This window comes from Pezoporus wallicus, unplaced genomic scaffold (genome assembly GCF_028554395.1).
Source record: "Pezoporus wallicus isolate ANWC-B61680 ecotype Strahan unplaced genomic scaffold, APGP_CSIRO_Pwel_v1 scaffold_3294, whole genome shotgun sequence".
Taxonomy (NCBI): domain Eukaryota; kingdom Metazoa; phylum Chordata; class Aves; order Psittaciformes; family Psittacidae; genus Pezoporus; species Pezoporus wallicus.
This window is the reverse complement of record NW_026635478.1, coordinates 2,669,503-2,687,080: the sequence shown is the minus strand read 5'-3', so window position 1 is coordinate 2,687,080 and position 17,578 is coordinate 2,669,503. Positions and strand designations below refer to the sequence as shown.

Sequence of the window (17,578 nt, the reverse complement as noted above, 5' to 3'; positions counted from 1 at the left end):
TAGGGAAGCAACGTAATGGAGGACCAGGATCTCTTGGAAATAGGAATCCTTAACTCTGGGCACAGACAGAGAATACTCCAAGCAATCCAGCTTCTCCCAAAGGTATAGTTTCTGTTATTATCCAAGTGAGGAATCTCACACCTACAGCTTTCACATTATTTTAAACACTTTTTCAAACAGAGATAAAGATAATGCTCTACTGCTTTTGTAGACATGATTTTGCATATGCAAATGTGGCATAAAGTAATGTCTTTGCATTAGACCCACTTTGTATAGGTGTAATTGGCAAACAAAGCAAAGGAGAGTAAAATCTGTAATCTGAAGTGATGGCTATTTAGAATTTATTTTATTTATTTTTAGCTTTTCAGTCTGTTTATAGACTGTCATTACGTATGTGCAAATAAGGCTGTCAATGATTTCCAGATTGTTTATCTTTACATAACAGTTGGCCTGGAAGTACTTTGCCCCTTAAGTATACTTTAAAGCCATGTATGAAACCTTATTTTCCTAATATCTGCCTTTCATGTAAGCTGTGGAGACTTCCTGCGGGCTTCATATTTGATTTGCTGCTGTGTACATGAATTTTGCTTCTTGGCTGTGGACAGAATGACATGCAGTCATTTTACCAATTATTTTTTGTGCTAGCTGATTTAAACTATAGATTTTAAAATCTGTGATAGAAAGGGATTGCTCTTATATTTTGTATGCCAAAATATATTAGTGGAGGCTTCTACTACCATTCTAAACAAGAGAGAGAGTGCACTAGCATGGTAACTTACTATTCGATTTTAGAAATCTGTATGAGGAGGATGAATTAGAAGTAGACCCCAGTAAGGGTCAGAAGTCTTCCATATGTGATGCAGATACTTGGTACAAAATACTAGGACTGGAATAAAACCTAGTGTAAAGTGCATGGAGTGTTCTGGGAGCAGCATATGTAGAATAATTGAGGTAAATAAAGATCAGTCCGCTTGCAATTTAGTACTAGCAGAGAATGAGGAGTTATTAAAGGACTTTTTAGTCTAGACAAGAGTTTGACATTGCTGGAAGAGGCTTTTTGATGCATCGGGGCTTACTGGATGAATCACTTGTAAAAGAGAACAAGAGCTTCTTTTGTATGGGAAAAATTAGAAGTTGGGAACAGTTTCTGTATCTGGATGTATTAGTCAAGCCATGTATACTACAACATGAGCCTGTTCACTGAAACATCAAAGATTATTAAAGGAAATAGTATTCCACATATAGCGTTAGACAAGTGAATTAAATGATACAAATACCAAGGTGTAGAAAAGTAGCATTTGATTACTTAAAATAGATATTTAAGATTTAACTATTATTTTTTCAGCAATGCTATCATTCAAACAAATTTTTGTAATCTTAATCCCTGCTCTTAGCTGATTATATATTTTTTCTGTTTTTCACACTTCTTACAGAGATCAGCTTTCTTGTATTCTTGTTGAAAGTTTTCAAAATTAATGAGTCGATTGTTAGTATATGATAATTTTAGTGCTCTCTGCACTAAGTAACCCATGTTTATGAAGACATAGTTAATGCTGTCTGCTTTTGGAAAGTATTATAGTGCTGAGACCAGATTCTGTCATAAAACTCCAAACTGAGGTCTTTTTAAAATATGCTTAATGTGAGAAAGGAGGACAGAGTCAAGATCTAAAGATATTCTGGAAACCGAGAACAAGATGGTTATGCAGTTACTTGGAAGAATTAACATCTTTTGAACCAAAGATAATTGACAGAATGTCTTGAAGCATGGACTGAATGATGGGAGAGGTAGATTTTAACAGCTTCCCTGTTGAGCTAAAAAAAAACAGTCCTTAAGGACCATGTTTTTAGTGTCTTTGATGCAAGAATGTTACACCAAAACACAGTCAAACACTGAAGCTGTGCATCACATTTCTTCACTTAAGTGACTCAGCAATACAAGAGAGCTTAGATAGTAAAAATATAATTTCCAATTCAAAACTGAGTTCTTTCGAAGGCACAGCTGTCAGAATAGCCATGGGGCCCCAAAACTGGGATCATGCTAAGTTTTATCTGATGTAATCCATCCTTGCTGCATTCATTAACAGCATGCTAAAGGTTCTAAAAAAAATCACATTCTGCAAGGAACTTTGATATATTTCAGTATATCTGTTTGTTTGTTGATAAGTTCATCTCTGTCATCATGCATTCAAAATAGTGCATGCCATCTAAATATTTTAAGATCTCAAGCCATAATTGAAGCTTCACTAATTTGAATCTCATTAGATAAAAAATTCTTTTAGTTTGTTTGTTTTGAACGTGTACCTCTTTTCTGTTTCTCATTTAATTTAAATCTTGATGACTCCTTGTGTTTTAGTACTTAATGACATTGCTGATGATGATATTTTTAGATTTACTATTAATGTTTCATGTCTTGTGATACTTTCTAACTCAAATTTTGAGGTAGAAGTTAAGTGCTTTAAAAACCATCTGAAACAGGACTTACTTAAAGCCATATACGCAGGCAGTATTGAATAAGTTTAGAGGGTAAAAATCAAGCAAAAAATCTATTGTCAAGGTTTTAAAATACTCCTTTTTTAGAGCTCTTTTTGTTATTCTCATCAATATTCATCTCTGCAGTCTGAAAATGCAACAGGCATTTAGTGGCTGAAAAGAAAGACTGTCTTATTAATCATAATTGCTGGCTTCCTAGTGATGAATTTCTATACTTCAAACACCAGTAGCCTGTTTAGGAACCACCTTCTAGAGCTTAAAGTGGTTTTAAATGAGAAAAAGAAAAACCCACATAACTCTTCAAATATAGATGACTTAGTTATTGTAGTGTTTAACCAGTATAAAAAGGTATGATTACCCAGATTTCTCAAAATATTTTTCCCTGCTCATTCTGTATTTGGTATGGTTGTAACAGGTAGAGTTGAAATCTTTCAGTTAGATTTCTGATTTTCAAAATACCTTTTATTTTTGTTGGATTAGAGCTAGTAGCCCAAAGTTTCCTCTCACACTAATATAAGTTATTCAAGTTTCACATTAATAATAACTAGAGCACTTTATGGCTTATTATTATTAGATAAGGTTATGACACTCCAGTAGAACTCTGATTTGTCGAGTTAATTCTTGAAATGGAAATATTTTATACCTGACATCAGTCTTAGAGCAAATTTCATAGTGGAGTTTGATACCGCATTTAATATTTCTTCTTTTAAAAAGAATGAAATCTATAAATATTTGGAGGATGATTTTAGAGGTAGAAGATTTTAGGTAGAGACCATGTCCAAGTAGATACTGAAGCTGCAAGTACAGGATTTGAGAAAAATAAAACTGGGAAATAAACCGCTTGCAGGATATGCTTATTTGACTAAGCAAATAGTAGCAGTCATGGGAAACTAAAGAGAATTCTCAGGTTATTTCAGCATCCCAAACCTATGTGCAAGCAACTTCTCAATGGGTTCCTCAAAAGCTAAAACTGTTTTTGAAAATAATTATCCTAGCTTATCTGAGAACTCAGATAAGAAAAAGGATTGTTTTTGTGTGGGATGCTCAGTGTATGGCTCCTTCTCCCAGTGTGTAATGGGAACACATTCTCTCGTTTGACAGATGGAAGAAAGATGTTAGCTGAAAGCAGCTTTCTCCTGGCTACAGAGTTATTCTTAAAGTATGCAGCTTATTCCTTCCTGTACAGAATGGTCTCAGCACAAAGCAAGTTTGGAAATCTTGTAGCAGGCAGCCAGCCTCTTTCCTGGGTGCCTTGCAGAACCAGACAAGAAGTACGATATCAAAGGCTATGAGCACATGCTCTCTGTGAGTAGTTGATGGCTTGGCTTCACGAGCGAAGATTTGGGAAGGGCTTTAACCTTGCTTACTACAAGCATGATGACCAAGGGCAAGTGGGATACGCAAATTGAAAAAAGGGTGCTTAGGCAATCAGGGAGTGTCCAACCAGGACTGTCATCTGAGCGATTTTGAGCTACCCATGCGCTGGTCCACCCGCATGCAAGGTTGGATCTGCACCTACTCATGCACCTTGTCACCTACCGTTTCGACCCTCGCCTGTCCAAACAAGTGAGAGTAAGCCCTTCCAGCCTGTGCAGTGGATTTTTAATGAGCAGTAAAGCTATGCTTCGAAAAAAAAATGCTGCATCTATTACTCATATGTAACATTCTTTCGTGCAAGCATAGTAAGTCTGTCATTTAGGAAAAAAGAACTACTGTGCATGTGCACATTAACTATGCTGTGTATGTAACAGAAAAAGACCACATCATATGTTTGAACTGCTATATTGCTATTGGCTTTGACATCCCAGAGTTTAGCAAACTGATTTAATCCTGGCCATTAATTCTCTTCCATTTAGCACAGCTAAAAAGTAGATCATTACAATTTCCATTCCTAAAGACAGTGTCCAAACTAGGAGATGCTGCAAGTAGTGTCATAACATTTATGACCCTTTCTGGCCATGACTCCTTGCTTCTGGTCTTCTGGAAGAGAAGATGAAAAACATGATTCAAAGAAAGTGCTTTCTACTCTGATGTTTTTCCTCTTATAATGCCTCTGAGAGTTTCTTTCCCAGCCAGAAATAGGAAGAGCTCCAGCTCTATGCACTAAAGTACCAATAAATATCCACAGGACTGCTCTTGGAAATTATACTCATAGAAACTCATAAGATCAAAGGCCATAGATTTCTCCTGTTCCACAAATTCCAGATTTAGGTCCTCTTAAGATTAATATGCAACAGCAAGGTCCTAAACTGTTGTGTACATCATCCTCAGTAGCGCTAAATGAGACTGATCTTCCCTTGTCCCAGACTTCGTGTCTGATGAAGAGCTAGGAGGTCTTTTCAGTCTTCTGTATGTGGACCTGTCTGAATTTGCCATTGGGGCAGGATCCTGAATTAGGCAGCACTGTGAAATGAACATGCCTGTACCCTTTTTATAGTAAGTTCCACGGGAAGATGGAAGGCTGGCTGTTAGCCAAAAGAAAAGTCAAACATTAATAGAACACAGTCTTGAATAGTTATTTTTTTAAACATATGTCAAGGTAGACAGAATAGAAAACCAAATGTTTATGTACAGCTTTTCCTCACACACTGGATCTTTGCAAGCAGGTCCCTGTTTTCACTCAGTGCCTTTCTCAACAGCTGCAAATGCAGTCTTCTCAGGTCCTTAGGGAGTTGTCCCCATCCCCAGTGAGAGGTGTCTCTCTGCTCCTGACTGCAGGCTCAATTTCTGCACAGGCCCAGCTCTATGTCGTAGCCCTGTGCCATCCACAGCCTTTGGTCTTTAGAAAAATCACTCTTGCAAGCCTTTACTTTCACCCCTCCAGAGGGGTCAACAACAATTCCAACAACATGAGTTGTTAACTGATTGTAAAGTACGTAATGCATGCTAGATATCTCATAAAAACAGGAGAAAAAAGAGCTCATGCTTCCTCCATTGCAATCAGCTAGAATTACTGAGATTTGTAGTTGATAGTTTCATAAAAGTTCCCAAAAGTGCATATGTGATTACTCTGAAGTTCTTTTTGTTTGGCTACCCTTCAGAGACGAAACCTCAGGTACCTTCTATCCTAATGATAAATACTGTATAGATATAGCAGTGATGCACCTGTAAAAAGTCCGATGTACACCCAGTCTCTTGTAAAGGATTTCTCAACCCACTAGGATGCTACTTGACATCACTATTTTATTATGAGAAACAGCTCTTTTTGACTTCTGCTTTCTATTAATTTCAAGGAAGCAATACCAGTGGTAGATCAGTATGACCTAGGAAAGAAATCTATGGTTTGTGTCTTCTTCCATGCTTTGTTTATATAATATTTTCTTAAATATTTTCTTTTCACTCTAAATCCTATGGGCTTTATTTCTAGCCTTTTCCCTAGTCTGCACGCTAAAATCATCTGCAGTGAAACAGCTAACACTGATGCTGTTCTTTAACAACTGGATGAGCAAGTAGCACTGTCTGCAGAAGAACAATACTGCCCCATTTTATGAGCAGTTAATATTTGAAAGGCTTTCATGGCTTGAACCTTAAAGGTTTTATATTCCTCTGAGTCAAGCAGTATGCACATAACTGCTTAGATGTTTGACACCAGGGGTGCATGTGTTGTAGCTGGTGTGAAATGACTGAAATAGAATACATGGAAATACAGTCAGTAGATAGGAGGAGTTTCTTCTTTCAGAAACAGAAATCAGTCAGCACATGGTATCAGCAAGGAGGTATACAGGGTGTACATGACCTGTGAAAGGACTCTAAGATCATGGTGTAGTATAGAAAAAAAATATAAACAGTCCAAGAGCCATGACCTGTTAATTAGGACTGGGATGAGATGCAGCTAAACTAGAGCTCTAATAAAGAAAGGGGGCAGCGCTTCCAGGCAGATATTTCCAAGTGGTTTTTTTTTAAAGCTACATAACATTTTATAAGAAAGGCAGATGCTATTAATGATACTGTCACATCTAGATAACTGATCTGTCAATAAATATTTGAAAGGCAAACATTCAGCCAGCTATGAGTGACAGTTAATAAGCTGGTTGTTGTTATTGACAGAACAGAACTTTCCATACAAGAGGACAGATACTGAAAGTTTATTGATATTCATGTATTAGACACATATTAGAAAATCTGTTTTAGATAAGAAAGTGGTTCTTGGTTCATGACAAAACAAAATACTGCTTTTGTGCGGAAACGGCTAGCAAATATTCTAGTTCTGAGGTTTACTTTCTGCAGTAGGAGCAGCAGTAGGGGCCTGTCCTGCCAGGGCAGGTGCGCTGGGAGCAGAGAGGGGACAGTGAGCAGACAGGGAGCACTGGCAGAGGGGCAGGGATGGTAGTAGTGACCATGAACAGCCACGTCCCAGGGCAAATCCGTAGGGATGAGGATGGGACAAGGTCGATTCAGGAGGGTGAGGATCAGCAAGGTGTATGGCAGGGCACAGATGTACCTATGGCATAGCTTGGGTGAATGTCAGGGATGTGGACCAGAGCTCAGATGCTGCTCCTGGAGAAGGTGGGCTGGCTCCAACCAGGCTTCTCACTGCTTTTTCTCACCTGGGTCTGATCCAAGGCTATGCAGTGGCACTATCCCCTGTGTGGCCTTGAACACAGGCAGCCAAATCCCTGGACAGGAAGAAAGAAAATGTTTGCAGAGCCTGCTGCTTCCCAGTGTATTTTCATGTAGGCTTTTGAGTGACCCAGTGACAATTTTGTCTATTGACACCAAATCCAGAGAATGAAATTGTCACATACATTTCAGTTGTTCTCAGCCTCTTGCTTATTGGATTGTTCACCTGTGTTTGCTTGCCTGCAGCCTTTTGCAACACACCGTAGTAGAGTGATATCTATTTTAACAACCCTTTTGATCACCAGTGGGAATTGAGAATTCAAGAAACTTCCCAGGCTGTTTGGTTTTCATAGAGGCTGATGGGTTACCAGCATTATGGACCAGACTGCATGAGGGTTCTCAACCAGCAGGTCAAAAAAAAAACCCACCAAAACCAGAAAACCCCCAACTTGTTAAAATCAGTATTTATTAAACATGCAGATCAAATAGTAATTAAAAAAAAGATTTAATATGCATAACATGCCCCATCTGGTTATGTTGAAAATTGTTTCAAAGGTGCTTCACTTTTCTTTGTTACAGAAAGGAAACAAAAATACCTTATATGTGTCAAAAGTCACGTGTTCCCTGTACATCTTTATGTCTTCTCTTGTATTAGATTTTTCTTCCTCAAGTGTCAGTTTTTTAAGAATACCTTTTTTTCAAATCTTGAAATAAGCTCCCCAGGAGCCAGAGTTCCTGGGATCCTCCAATGTTTTTGCAGTCTGCTAGATCGTCGGTCTAAGATTTGAAGTCTGAATGACAGTAAAAGAAGAATTTGCCATGCTTTTGACATCTAAGAATTTAATTATAAATTAGGATGAAACTAAATTCCAAAATGTCAAGTTCAACAGCAAAACTGAACTCTGAATTTCTAATGACTCCCATGTTAAAGAAGTGACCTGAAAGGCTGATACCAATTGTTAATTTATGTGATTTCTTGTCTCTCTTTTACGATTTAAGATAACGATTTCACTACATCATTTAAATATTTCTATTAATATTTTATATCCAACATCTGTAACAAAGACCAAAGAGTAAACTGTCATATCCGTGATGCAGTCTGCCTGCATCACTCTTCTCTGATACTACAGGAAACTAAGATCAAGATCATGACATGCTGGCTTTCTGCATTTAAACAGATAGATTGATGAACACTACCGTGGCTTTCAGATGCAGATATTAAATTTTTTTCTCTGCTTTGAATTCAAATTGTATTTCAAATAAACTGTGGGAAATAAGTTGGTTCAGGCAAGATATTAAGATCAGAATTCTCTCCTTGTTAAATTACTTCGTCACTCACTTCAAACTTAAGCTCAAAGCATTATGTTTCTGTCACACTTCCCTTTTTTCTTAGAAAGTAGGAATGTACATAAGCAGGCAGAAATGGGATACTGTCTTTCACCATGCAGTGTCACCCTTGCATAGCCAGGAGAACCTATGCAAAACACAAGGTTTCTAAACCTCTAAAGCTTCTTAGCAGTTTACCATTTCAGTGTATCATCATGTTAGCAATAGTTACACTTCTATAGAAAGATGATATGCATATAATACTGTAGAAAATTGAGGCTATTGCTCATTTTCTTTCTACTTTGTTCTACCTCTGACACTATGGCAAATTCTTTTAAAATTCATTAAAAATATGGCATAACAAGCTGCACAGGTAGAGGCTTTATATGTTTTTATCTTTAATGGCTAGCTTGAAATCTTGACTTGTGTCACTGAGAGGCAATTGTGAAAGAAGAAATGCAGCTTTTTGCTTCCTAGTAGCTCAACAATCTTCAGAAAAATAAGAGGCAGTGGTATTTCTTTGTTATGAAAACAAGATTTATGTGATTATGCTTCCTGTGACTGTGTTGCTATATAAATGCATGTGGTGTGCTTCTGTGTGTGTCATTCTCTCAGTTCCATTCCAGTAATACTTGGTTTGATTGTCCAGTCTCAGGCAACTTTACAGACAGAGAGAGCTATCTAAAATATGTTAAATTCCCAGAAGTTCCATGAAAAATTGACCAGGTAGAGGAAAGTCTTTTTTTAAACCTCCCCTGAGGGTGGAAAAATACAGCGTGTCTTCAACCATTATAAAATATTCGATAACCTAGTAGGAGAGGTAAGTTAACAATAATATAACCAAAGCAGAATGTTTCATTTGCAGTGTGATACCAAAAGACCCATTCCTCAGAATTATTTCTTATGAAATCTTAGGTGCAAATCTGACATTTTTATGAAGTCAGGATATTAATAATTTCTCTTTCACCTTTTTGCCTTCTCTCACTTGTGTATTCTATGATATCCACTAAGAACTGAACTCCAGCTCCAGTCTTGGTATAGTCTGATTTAAAAGGCAAGCCACTATAAGTTAAAGATACAGTAAAAACTAAGGTTTTTTAGTGCTTTTGCTCACAAAATTGTTTCACACTGTACTAATCATTAAAAAAATGCTGATCCAAGAATAAGGTAACTCTGTGAGGAAACTAATAGACATAAACTGCTGTTCTGAAAGATGTTTAATGAATATCATCAGTAATTCTTCCTCATTCTTGGTTTTCAGATGAAGCAGATTGGTCATGATGGCTACAACCCCGCCTCTGTAGCAGAATGGCTGGATTCCATTGAACTGGGTGACTATACCAAATCCTTTCTAATTAATGGCTATACATCGATGGACCTTGTGAAAAAAATCTGGGATATTGAATTAATTAACGTAAGTTGGTCAACTTATAGCAGTAATAGTTCCTCCTAAATACATTATAATGCTTTTCTTACTTATCAAAGAGAAAGCACTAAAGCAAATTGCACTACAAATACTGCCATCAAGTACTGTTAATGATTATAGCTTTCGTTCCTATACCTGAGTTGACTGTACCCGCTGCTTCCATTTGCTTTACCATTGTCTTTCGCATGGTATTCAGTCAGCATGGTTGTGTCTGCCTTCAGGATGCTGAATGACATTTAAAAATATATTTTGGTAGTTTATAGCTACCAAGCATAAGCCTTTGCTTTTAGAGTGCCTAGCAACAGTGCTTCCTGTAAAGATGCTTAGAGTTTAATTTTTCCACATGCTCTGGCTAAATTAAACATAAAATAAGGAAACCTTAAACATAGCAAATAAGTTATGCTAAAGGAAAAAATAATTTATTTAATTATCACTTTTGCTTGAAACTTTATTTACATGAGTCAGTTAAATTAGATACCCACAGATGGGCAACCATGAACTTTAATTTGGACTGCACTGCAGAGTAATTGAAATGAGATGAAGCTTATACAGTGGAGACATTGACAGTACAGCTTTGCCAATGAAATTTTCATGTAAGTTATGTGACTGAAACTGAGTTTTATTCCTTTTATAAAAGATGTGATTATAGCTTTGAATTCACTGTGGCTTTTGAAATCAACTGTATTGTCAGTTTATCTGAACTTTAGCACAATCTCAGCATGGAAAAAAAAAAAACCCAAGATCATATTTTAGTGGCTCTTCAAATACAAAAGACTGTGCTCTTCCTTCCAATATAGAAGATACTGCATCTCTGCCTCTAATTAGTGCCTAACTCAGAACAGTCAAAGAACTACCAATAACCATAGGCAATCAAGAATAAGGCCAAGCAGCTGTGAAGCCATGTTTCAACATAGTAACTGGTGCATGAGCCACAAGCAGATACAGCCCAAGACCAGCATCTAAAGAAAAGGAATAAAAAAAAAAATTGAAAAAAAGAGGTATTTGATTAACTGAAAGACAAAACCATTGCATGTTAGAATTTTTTTCTTGCTATCACATTACAGTTAATGTTAACTAGCACAAAAATGTAGCGTAAGAGTACGGACCAAACTTTCTAACATGTTATGGCTGTTGCATTCAATGTATGTTGTAGGTGTATAAATGAAGCCAGGGTATGATTGATGCTATTATGGGTGTTTGCTGCTAAGCTGTTTATAACTATGATTCTTTTTTGTATATGTGGCTTTAATTTTAATAAGAACTGGGGACCCTTTGTTCCAGAAGATAATATAGATTAACAGCCAGCACTGAGTTCAAGGAAGTGGATGACTCTGCTCTTAATTTTGCATTCCAAACATTTTGCCATAATCAGTTTGGAAACAAATTACCCTTTAGCTCCCCCAAGTGGATCATTAAAACCTCATTAAAGGCTTGCGGTTTGATTCCAAACTTGCTTAAAATGATGAAAAAGGAAGTACCTGCCCTGAAGTTAATATGAATACACTCCTGTAAAATTATTATAAACCAGACCAGTATATATCCCTCTAATTTTAAAGGTTAACATCATGTTCTGTTTGAGGGCCTGTCATTCTTGGGCAAACACTCCCTTTTGCTATGGGCTGCAAGAAACAGCTGTTAAACTGTTGTTTAAGTATTTGTATAGATGCAGATACCGACAGAGATAAATATTTCTCCCACCTGATATGATATTAAATTGTGTTGTTCAGGAGCATAGTAAATAAAACAGCTCTACATTCTCAAAAATTCAGGTTTAGTCCAGTCAGTATATATTTGATTCCCACCAATCAGTAGTAGCTAACTGTAATGATAGGGTGTTCACTAAGAAAATCTGTTGTTACTGCTAATTTTCTGTTTCAATTGAGGGGAATCTTTCAGAAATAGACAAGAAATTGGTTTGGAGCATTGTGCAGTCTGGCAGAACAAGATACTTATCTCTGACCAGCAGGCCTGCTGTCTGAAATTGAATTCAAAGGTCTCACTTCCCATTCAGGCAATGGCAAACAAGAGCTTATAACATAAAGATTTTCATAAAGGATTGTATAAAGGTCAAAGCCACTAGCTCTGGAATAGGATTCCTGATATGATAGGTTAGAATCCAGGCACTTGAAAAATTAGAGAAAAAAGAGAGTCAACATCCTGAAAATAACTGAGTACCATTGGTTTGGTGGCTTTTGGTGCTCAAGCTGTAGATGGAGCAAGAAACTTCATCAGCACTTATGCTACATAAGTGATAAAAATGTATCGAGGACTACAGATACAATAATTTCTTAATTTTAGCCATCACTTTAAACAGTTGCAGCTCCTGAATTTGACATAAACCCCATTTTTTCTTTGGTGTTATGAATCCCTTAGTTCATACTTGGGAAGCTATTGGGAAGTCCTCCATGGGTTCTGGAGGTGTAGAAACAGATTTGAACATGGAGATAATATCATCTGTTAGGTAAACTAGCATAGTTGAAAGAACAGAGGAGAGAATGGGACATTTAATTTTTCACAAGCCCTTCTTTACATCTTAAAAAGAGAATAAAAAGTGTTTATTACTTTTTTTCTACACTTCTTGTGATCATGAATTCACTTGTCTGTGAATGAAGTTCATTAAGTTTTAGTTCCTAGAGTTTTGAATATTGCAACCCCATGCAATGCTACAGGCTTGGGGAAGAGTGGCTGGAAAGATGCCTGGCAAAAAAAAACAGACCTGGAAGTGCCACTCAACAGGCAGCTGAATATCAGCCAGTTTGTGCCCAGGTAGCCAAGAAGACCAAGAGTATCCTAGCTTGTATCAGACATAGCATGGCCAGCAGGACCAGGGCAGTGATCACCTCCCTGTACTCAGTACTGGTGAGGCTATACCTCAAGTACTGTGCTCAGTTCCAGCCCCTCACTACAAGAAAGACGCTGAGATGCTGGAGTCCAAAAAACGGCAACAAAGCAGGTAAAGGGTTCAGAGACCAAGTCCTATGAGGAGGAAGGAACTGGGGTTGTTTAGCTTAGAGGGAAGCTCAGGGGATATCTTATCACTCTCTACAACTACTTGAAAGAAGGTTGTAGTGAGGAAAGTGGTAGTCTCTTCTCCCAAGGAACAAGTGGTAGGGTAAGTGGAAACAGACTCAAGTTGCGCCAGGGGAGCTTTAGATTGGATATTAGGAAAAGTTTCCTCACCAAAAAAGGTTGTCAAGCATTGGAACAAGCTACCCAGAGAAGTGGTTGAGCCACCATCCCTGGAGGTATGTAAGACATGTAGTCATGACATTTAGAGCTTTGTTTAGTGGTGGCCTTGGCAGCATTAGTTTTACGGTTGGACTTGATGATCTTAAGGTTTTTTTCAACCTAAATGATTCTATGATTCTGTGATTAAAGTTAACCTTTGTGAGTTACCCCTTATTCCCATAGGATGCTGGAATGATCAGAGCTTTGAATCTTGTTATCTTCCTAAAAATAACAGTTCTTGCTCTATTTCCAACATTGTCTTATCATCCTTGGAATTTACCATCCAGGCAAGCACATTTAAAAAAAAAAATCTGAGAGGAGAATGCCAAGTATATGAGAGAGGTACAAAGTCTGAGACACCAGTGGTAAAGGCCATTTTTGCTCACCTTCTCTAGTCCTCCAGTTTCCTCACTGGCGTTAAGACACAACTCTAATATGCAGCTTCCTGCAATTTATTGCAAGTTAATGTCTGCTCTAACTCAAGTGCTGGTTTCTTTCAGGCTTTTATATAATACATATGTAGTGTGTGTGGTTCTTCAAGCACAATCAAGCAGCAAACACTTAAAACATTTAAATCAGAAGAATAATTTTAAAAGTTATTCATTTGTGGTTTTTGTGAGCTCCCTCCAGCATTCTGTTCTTTTTCAACAAGCCAGACTTTGAAATTTAGAATCTGTTTCACTAATTTACTTGTCATTTAGATCAAGAGTTTTCCCAGATCCAATTGCTTCATTATTTTCTCAGGTATGTGCTTCCTGGGAAGCATTGTTCTAATTTCCTCATCATGGGATTGGAAGTATTCAGAATGCCTTCTCCCCGCAGTGCCTTTCCCAACACTTCTGTGTTTTTCTCCCAGGTTTCTTGGCTCATTACAGAGATCAGGTTCTGTACCCAGATTCAGTTAGAATTTATTTGATGCTGTAGCTACGTGAATCTTTTCTGAACTTTTCATCTGCTGAAAAAAGCCCGCTATGTTCTGAAATCCCCTAACCCATCTAAACAGTGCACCTGTGCTTTACAGTATAAATGCTCTTCAACATGACTAATCATATTATTCTTGTCTGTTATTCTGGATTACTTACGTAACCCTCCCCCTCAGGGAGTCACTCTCTTCAGGGAACTTTTACCAAAGAGATTCTTCAGGCAAGATATAAACAGCTTAAAAGCACAAAGCAAGTTATTTATCGTCTAACACACACAATGCATTTTAGGACTAACGAACTAGGCATTAAATCAGCCCCACCAAATGAGTCACTAAGTCTAATAGGCAAGTAATCATCACTCAGGTAGGGGAGGGCTGGCCTCTGTTGCTCCCTGGAACAGGCTTATCTATCATGTTGCTGAGTTGCTGTCTCCTGATTATCCTTTTTTACCTCAGGATTTTATACCTTTTCATGTGAGTGGTGTTATACTTGAACCCTTGAGGTGCAAGTTTCCCCTGTCCTAACAATCTTATTATGTCTGCAACTTTACCTTGCATGCTTCAGCCTGTGCACTCCCTCAGAGCTCCTTCTCACTCCCTAGCAATTTTCTCAGGAGAAAACAGAACGGTTGCAGAACTGTGCTGTAGTGAAAGTAGGCCTTGAATCACAGCTAGCCGAACTTCTGGGAGGAGGGTTACATGTAAGTGACCTGGTTTACATTTCTTCTCAATTAGTTTATCCTGCACTATGAGCTTCTATTTTCATACATCTGTCTTTCACATGGATGATTCAGTCTTTGTCTTCTGTAAAATTAATGTTTTCCAAATGTTTTCTTAAACTCAATTCCTGTCCAGATTTTGAGCTTTTGGGGAAGTGTTATTGATGATCCTCTCTCACAAACTGCATTCCTCTTTTACATTAGGGTATAATGATTACTGTTGAGGATCAGACCAAATATACGAGAGAGAGGAAATAGCTACCAATGGACTGCCCTCCGTTAGCTAAATACCTTGGACTCTCCACAACATCAGCAACAAATTCCAAAATTTAATTTTATTTTGTACTGTGTAAAAACGTGATTCTTTAGTATTACCTAAAGTTGCTACATGATCATTTCACTGCAGCCCACTGAGTTTTGTACTGTAGGAATGAAAAAGCATGAAAATGACCATATTGAAACAGATCAGAGGCTCTACCTAAACTAATGCGCTGTCTATAAAAATGGCCATAAACAAATGACCAGGGAAGGCTACATGAATAGGACAAGCATATTATGAATTATCTGCACAGCCACCTTCTTCATCATTAATAATTTTCAGTTCATAGACTTCTGGAATTGGGCTAGTTCTTCCCGACTGGTTCTTGTCTTTTTTATCTTGAATGAGTTATTATCATCATCAAGTTTCATGATCTTACTGCTAGTCTTCTTTCCTATGGAATTTGTAAATACATTGTACAGCAATGTCACAGATTTCTGCAGTAATTCACTAAGAACCTTCTTCCATTCTGAAAACTGATTTTTGTGCTACTGTTTCTTGGTTTAATCAGTTATTTATCCATGAAATAACCTCTTAGAGGTTAATGCCATGACTGGTTTGTTGTGTTGGGTTTTTCTGTTTTTTTTTTTATTAGAAGTTTTTTAAGAGTGGTTTCATCAAAAGACTGGAAATCCAGACAAACAAGAGATCATCAACTTTCTATTATTTTTGACTGTTTAAAAGAATACCGAATAGACTTCTGAAGTAAGAGGTGACTTTACATGCAGTCACTTTAACTCTTCGGGTTATATATATATCCATGCGTCCACTACTCGTATGCATTATTAAAATCCTACTGATTCACCTGAGTAAGGCTTAGAAGACAGTACTTCCATGATTTTTTTGTGACACTCTTCAACAATTGGCATCAATATCTAACGATATCCATCCCTCAGATAACAAGAAGTTTTTAAGGGAAAATTTGCACATCATTGCTAAAAAAACAGCCAGTTCATCCTTAAATTCCTCCTCTATTCATCTTTCCTATGCTGTAGTTTGTTTTACATGCTTCTATAATTTCTCCTACGCAGACTAAATAACCTTAGTCCATTTAGTTATTCCATACTTCCAGAAATCCTTGTTCTGTATCTTTCTAGTCCTTTTCTGTACACCTCAAATAGGCAGAGTGCCAGCTATACCTTTCTGTTTCCAAAGTGAGAATTACTTTATATGTATTTAGCTTGAGTCTATAGCTCAAAGTAATAGAAACCACTGTACTGAACTCAGTTCTCAAAGCTTTCATGAGGCCTTTGCCAATAAGTGCACCTAAAATGTCAGTACAATTTATAGTCTCTGCTTAAAGAACTTAAAAATGGACCACATACTGCATTCAGGTTCTTTGACCAGGCTAGTGTCTTGCTTAGCAGCCTGCCTGTCTCCTCCAGCAAATCAGACTCCACAGCTTGGCTGGGTAATATACACCAAATAGATAGATTTTTGTACAGTGCTCACTTGACAGCTTAATTTCCCATGCTCTATAGCATAAAAAAGGTGCCTTTTTCTTAGGAGGACTGTTCTTCAGACTCTGTTTGATAAGTTACTCTGTGCTGTTCTCTTGTTATTGCTTCATTTCCCACACATGCCACTCTGCAGAGGCAGTTTTTGAAGAGGAATGAAACATTACATCTCAATAATATATTCTCAGACATTGCAAGGGCAGTTTATGAATCCTGTTCCTTTTTCTCTCAACCTTGGAGCCCTGTGGTAGATTTCAGATAACTGAAAAGAATCACGAGTGCTTGGAGCCAAAGTCCTTTCTGATCTTCCAGAGACACTGCTGATAAAGATGCTCGTAGCTCTTCCTATAGTTGCTTTCTAACTGGCTCCAACAATTTTGATAATAGGAAGAGTTTTCAAAACCATGAATCTGCCTTAGCAGTAGGCTGTGGGATCTCAAGTTATTAGGTATTTTGTTATTAAAAATAACTTCTGTGATTGCTGAGTTTAGAAAATTCTCTGTATGACTTTTTAGTTGCTTACTCTTCCCAAACATTCAGGAGCATATTGCTGGTGTATTTGCCTAAGAAAATACTTTAATTTATGTGAACCAATAATTTTAAAAGAGCTATGCACAGACACATATATGTGTATGTGTTTATATATAAATGCATACAGTTGAAAGTAAAGAATTCTCCAGCAAGCTAAATGATGGAGTACCACAGTTCAAATGCAAATGCTGCTTCTGTAGAGACAGCCATGTTGATGTACTGGTGTAAAATCAGATGCCTTGTGTTTCTAGTAGCATAAAATGCTTGAGAATGTCTCTGACATCCTGAAAAAACAAACGGGCCAGTTATACTGAGGAACAGGTATTTCTAGCCTTTAAAAATTTTATGGGAATCTTTAAAATTCTTTGCCAGGCAGACTGAACTTTGGGTCTTCTCACTCATTAATAAAGTAGTAGACTACGTATAAGATGCATTAAGATATTTAATAAAATATTTTCTGCTACATTTGTGGTGGTTTTAATGTTACATAGCTACTAATGTCAGGGAAACTTTCAATATCCATTCAAATTCTTTGGCTCTTCTCTTTGTAAAACTGTCCTAATTAGTATCAATAATAGGACCAAATATTAAGCATTTTTT

The 17,578-nt window shown here is 37.3% G+C and overlaps 1 protein-coding gene across 11 annotated transcripts in view; it reads left to right on the top strand.

The window, feature by feature from the left end:
* The window catches only part of ANKS1B (ankyrin repeat and sterile alpha motif domain containing 1B), a 441,168-nt gene that overhangs the window by 257,737 nt on the left and 165,853 nt on the right, over positions 1–17,578 (top strand). For all 11 annotated transcript variants that reach the window (XM_057425330.1, XM_057425361.1, XM_057425317.1 and 8 more), the window contains 2 exons: positions 4–102; positions 9,638–9,790. In XM_057425330.1, coding sequence (XP_057281313.1) covers positions 4–102; positions 9,638–9,790 — 252 coding nt within the window. The remainder of the gene's footprint in view (positions 1–3; positions 103–9,637; positions 9,791–17,578) is intronic.